At 35.9% G+C, this 5,996-nt stretch overlaps 1 protein-coding gene across 1 annotated transcript in view; it reads left to right on the top strand.

The window, feature by feature from the left end:
- The window catches only part of LOC116846262 (rho GTPase-activating protein 100F), a 59,907-nt gene that overhangs the window by 10,439 nt on the left and 43,472 nt on the right, over positions 1-5,996 (top strand). Inside the window, exons 3-5 of the mRNA XM_032819871.1 lie at positions 2,940-3,143; positions 3,998-4,156; positions 4,569-4,810. Coding sequence (XP_032675762.1) covers positions 2,940-3,143; positions 3,998-4,156; positions 4,569-4,810 — 605 coding nt within the window. The remainder of the gene's footprint in view (positions 1-2,939; positions 3,144-3,997; positions 4,157-4,568; positions 4,811-5,996) is intronic.

The raw sequence follows: 5,996 nt of genomic DNA, 5'->3' as shown, positions 1-5,996 counted from the left end.
TATATATATATATATATATATATATACATACATACATACATACATACATACATACATACATACATATATACACATACATACATACATACATACATATATACACATACATACATATACAGGGTGTCCCTGACTCTCTTCCGCATATTTTGTGGGAACATAAAACGGTAAACATAAAAGTTCCATACCGTTTTGCAATATTCGCAATAAATCTCAAAATATTAATTAAAAAAAGATTGGTGAAAGTTCACGCGCGATACGGTAGATGTACTGCAGTAGCGCTTTGCCCTTGTATACTTATACATTAAGTCAAATTGAACAAAAAAATCCTCTACCATTTTGCAAATCACATAGATTTTTAAATATTAATTAAAGAAAGTTTATGTATTATATCGCGCACAATTGTGTAATAATTTTCTTTCATGAATAATTAAAAGTCAACATAGTTATTTGCAAAATGGTAAAGGACTTTCTTGTTCAATTTGACTTAATATATAAATATACACCGGCAGATGGCGCCACTACATCTCATCTATCATATTGCCCGTGATCATTCACCAATTTTCTTTAATTAATATCTCTACTATTATTGCGAATACCGTAAAACAGTGTAGAACTTTTATGTTTACTTCGACTTGTACTACATTTCCACAAAATATGTGGAGGAGAGTCTGAGACACCCTGTATATATATGTGTCTGCATACACAGAAAAAATGCTTTTGAATGGAAAAAGAAAAAAAATAGTTTCGCCAAATTAAACTTCGACATCATATAGGTTACCACAAATATAAACATTTGCTTTAATTATATTTGTATAATAGCATTTTTTAAATGTAGACATATATGATTATATTTGATTATACAGAGTGGCTCACGTAAAATACAACCTGATAACCTAAAAACTCCAAAAGTATTTGTATAAAAAAATATATCAAAAAATTGTTCATGAGAAAGCTTCATGTATTCAAGACGTCTTTCTAACTATGTAAACAAAAATTCGTCCCCGTTCCCCTTGAAGAGGGGCGGGAAGTAACTTCGTAATTTTAAATGGTACTTCCTATGAAATGTTACATATTTAAATTATACGGGGGAAAACAAAATAAACTTTATCTGGGACATTTCTTTGAAAAATGTTTTTATCACAAATTTTCTATTTTTTCTTACTTTATTAAACGTTTGAACTATTGACCATTTATATTTAAACACTTGTTAATTTTTCCTACAAAATTTTGTTTAACATTTTGTTTAACTCTGTTTGTTTCAACATTTCTAGGTTCATGTTAGCGCAAGCTTCACGTATTTTTCATTTTAAGTCTTCTCTTGTCATAGGTGGTTGAAACATGATTTTCTGTTTGATATATTTCCATAAAAAAATATAAGATAAGGTGAACGAGATTAGGTTACTTGTTTTTTTCTGTAGAATCCAAATATGTAATACTTTATAGGAGGTTCTATTTAAAATTGCGAAGTTATCCCCCGATCCCTTCAAAGGTGAGCGGGGATGAATTTTTGTTTACATAGTTAGAAAGACATCTCGAATACATGAAACTTTCTCATGGACAACTTTTTTTGATACGACAAATATTTTTAGAGCTTTTAAATCGTCATAATTTACGTGGACCATCCTATGTATAATCGTATCGTGTCATATATAAATTTCATATATGATTATTTTTTCTCAGATACATAGAGACAGAATTCGCATGTGGGTTATATATAATAATATGTAATTTATATGTGTTTATTCACAATTTTAGAGAGAGAGAGAGAGAGAGAGAGAGAGAGAGGAGGGGGAGAGAAGGATAGGATGTTTGACGCAACTAATTAATAATTGCGCGCGATCGTTTGCCAATCTCTTTTAATTAATAACTCAACAATCTGTGGTTATTTGAAAAATGATACAAAATTTTTTTATTCATATAATTTTAATGTATACAAGCACTTAACTGGATATTGTATTTGCCGTACATCGTATCCTGTACTGTATCACGTATAATCGTTCACCAATCTTCTTAGATTAATAACCTAAGTAGCACAGCAGCGTCTGCAAAGCGCTTACAAAGCGCTTTTGCAGGTGTCTTACTGCTATAAAAGCGCTTTGCAAATACTTTGTGCTACGTGGGAACTTAAAATTTTACGTGATTTTTTACAAATAGCCTTTGTTTAGTTTCGAATTCTATATATGTACAGATGTACATATATAGAATATATGATGACAATCATATATGGATGTACAACTTGCGTCAGACATTTTGTGTAATTACACGTATTCCTTCTCTGATATTTGATATCAATAGAAAACTAGACATTTCCGATTAATGTTTTCGGCCTCTCCAACGAAAAGATCTAGTTTTATATTGATCAAATAGATATTAAATTATATTATTTACATCTATGATCCTGAGTTGACTTTTATGGATTTGATTCTTTTCGTGATTGTACATAGGAGAAAAACTTGTTATTTATTCTGTTAAGAAAATACTGTTTATATATACTATAAGTCCAAGCAGAAACTGATAAAAATACATTGAGAGAAATAATGATTGATCTAATTAAAATAATAACTATTTTGGTCCTAATTATATTTTTTGGTAGTTGTAATATGAAAATGGTAGTAATATAGACATACATATAAGATTATTATCACTAAAGTTATAATAGAATTGAACTTAAAAATTGTTTTTATAGCCATAATTTGTAGTAATTATTTTTTTATGTGATTATATAGTTACAAGTATCGTTTTTCTCAGTGAGAGTTTTGTAAATGCTTGGTTACTTATGGATGCCTCGAATATATTATAGCTTTCGCGCGCGTTATTGTTTTAATTATTATTTAACCAAATTAACGGCAATGTATACGGGAAACGTTTCGCTCGTCGTCAAGGCAATTTCACCAATCCGCGAGGCAACGACATAAAGTCACGTTATACGTTCCCTGAAGTGGAAGGACCTACCATTGCAGGTGAGCGGGATCAGTACAGAGATCTTCAAGCAGATCGAGACTGTCGAAAACGATCATGACGCTTCGACAGCGGCGGCCCTCGAAGCTGTCGAGCGGAGAGGCGAGATGGTTGTGCGTGTCATTGAGCCTCGGCAAATGGGTAGACAGGCTTCCGAGGCGGCGAAAAAATTTATCGCCATGCAGGTTCGTTATCGATAAACCGTCTGCTTCCGACAGATTGTGATTCATTTGCGTCGAAAGCGCGAGATTTTACCGCGCCGTAAATCCATGTCGCGCATAATTCTTTATGTTATCGTCGTCATATTAACTCTTTGTTCCCGTCATCCATCTCATGGCATCTACATCTATTCGTTGTTTCTTTCTCTTTTTTTATATATACAAACCAACGGAACAATATTACAATTTTGCAATATTTGACGTCATCTTCTATTAATATATAGTACATATAAAAAGCATAAAAATACATTAGAGAGAGAGGGAGAGGGGGGAGAAGGAGAGAAATAGTTTATCCTCTTTCATCAAATTATTTCGTCAATATATAAATATAATTTAGTGGGTTGTAATGTAAAATGGAGAGATGCAAACGCTGCGCGTATATTAAAATAAAAATTAGCCCCGTTGTGAGTGTATATTTTTGTTTTGCTACTGTTTTCGTTAATATTATATTTTGTTCGACAATAATTACGGTGGAAAACAAATATTACAAGTATTAAAGAAATTTTCGTCGCCGAAATTAAATCAGAATAATAATATAACTAATTATTCGTCATTAATTTTTTTCTCCTTTTAATTCGTTTCGTCCCGGAACTGAAGCCAACAGACAATTTGGCGTTACACGCCGCTTGCATCGCGACGATTCGACGCAACTCGGCCACCGAGACAATTATTCTCGCGACAATGAAGCAATTCCGCGCCGCGTAATTTCCGCGCGATGGGTGTGCACAAGAGGTGGGCGGGAAAGAGACGCGAAGGGAACGTGCCGTAAGATATTTCCATGGCGCGAATTAAGAAAGTTCGCCGGGCGATCTTCGTTTCAGGATCCCAAGCACCCTATCCACTTCGTCGAGATAATCAAACGACCAGGACAGACTCTCGGCCTCTACATACGCGAGGGCAACGGCGTCGACAGGAACGACGGAGTCTTTATCTCGAGGATAGCCTTGGAGACCGCCGTCTACAACAGTGGCTGCTTGAAGGTGAGAAACGACCTCTTCACCTGGCCTGAATTTTGCGAGTCGTCGCTGTGCCGAGAAACCGACGCGATTGCGACCTGGGAGAACAGGACGAATCCGTGTCTCGCTTTCTTCTCGTCTCGTCGGATCTTGGAATCCGCATCATGTATTTAAAAGGCTCCGTGGTCTATTTCGAGACGCGCTTGGATTCCATGTTTTCGTCCACGGGCCATGAGAATGAAACAGACGAGCCGAAATAAATATATCCCCTCGCACCTTGACATTTCGCGGTTCGGCATTGATCGATTCCTACCAGGGCGACTCTATCCCTCTCGGCTAACCGCGCGAGCGGATACAATTCTCCCCTCCGCCGGCCAGGTGTGTGGCGGGCGTGTTTATCGGTCATCCGCGAGCAGTCATGTATTCGCACGTGCAGGTGGGCGACGAGATCCTGGCGGTCAACCTGGTGGACGTGACGCACATGAGCCTGGACGATGTTGTGATCATCATGTCAATACCAAGGCGACTCGTTTTGGCTACCAGACATGGCCCGCATCAACCGGTTTCGCACAGTCGCCAAACAGAGCACAAGGCGCCGCCTGTGGTAGTCATCAAAAGGGAATTGAACGAGGACGAGAGTGACCACGCGACGAGTAACCACGTCAGATATTCGGCCTCGTGAGTTTCACCTTTTTCAACTTTTTCTTAGTAGGCCTTTCACGGCAGAACGTAAATTCCACTTGTGTTCGCAATGCAGCGCGCGCGCGCGCGCGGAATGTCTCGGAAATCGCAGATCGCAATCCCAGCGACGTTGATTTTTCTAAGCGCAGCAGTCCGTCGAAAGTGAACGGCATCTCGCGGCAAATTGGCCAGCTTGGGACACGCGCCGCTTTGGATGAATTTTATTCTTACGAGCAAAAAGAATTATTATATAGTTATAATTATATGATAAAATTATGGTTAATTGTATATGTGACAATCTGTGAAAGAACAGTCGTGCTTGATTTAACGCCAATTCTGTTTAATTATTAACTAAAAAAATCTACGCGATTATTTGCAAAATGATAAAACACTTTTTTGTTCAATTTAATCAATATATAAATATACAAAAAATCGTATTTATTTGCCGTTATATTTTGCACCATATCTTACGCGATTATTCGCCAATCTTTTTTAATTAATAACTCAAAATTTTATGTGGTTGTTCGTAAAATAGTAGGAGAATTTTTTGTTCAGTTTGATTTAATCTGCACGTACACGAGAATTTTATATGTTATTGTCAGGCACCCTGTGCAATTACATATATATACGTTCACACACACACACACACACACACACACACACACACACACACACACACACACACACACATACACACACAAAGTGTTCCAGACTCCCCTTCGCAATTTTTTGAGAACGTAGAACGGATTAAAGTGAACATAAAAGTCCCATATTTTGCAATATTCGCAATACCTTGAGATATTAATTAAAGATTTGTAAATTATCGTGCACAATCATATGTACTAGTTTTTCTTCGTTAATAACTAAAAGTCTACGTAGCTATTTGCAAAATGATAAAGGAGTTTTTTGTTTAATTTAACTTAATATATAAACACAACAGTATACTATAGTATATCGCCACTACAGTTCATCTACTATGTCGCGCGCGTGATTATTCATCAATCTTCTTTAATAATTAATATCTCGACTATTATTGCGAATATCGCCAAACATTATTAGGACTTTTATGTTCACTTCAGTCAGTTCTACGTTCCCACAAAAATTGCGAAGGAGAAGCTGAAACATTCTGTGTATATATATATATATATATATATATATATATATATATATATATATATATATA

Source organism: Odontomachus brunneus, unplaced genomic scaffold, assembly GCF_010583005.1.
Source record: "Odontomachus brunneus isolate Ranch 3 - 2012 unplaced genomic scaffold, Obru_v1 Obru_scaffold_062, whole genome shotgun sequence".
Lineage (NCBI taxonomy): Eukaryota > Metazoa > Arthropoda > Insecta > Hymenoptera > Formicidae > Odontomachus > Odontomachus brunneus.
Note: the sequence above shows the minus strand (reverse complement) of the source record. Positions and strands in the feature narration are given on the sequence as shown.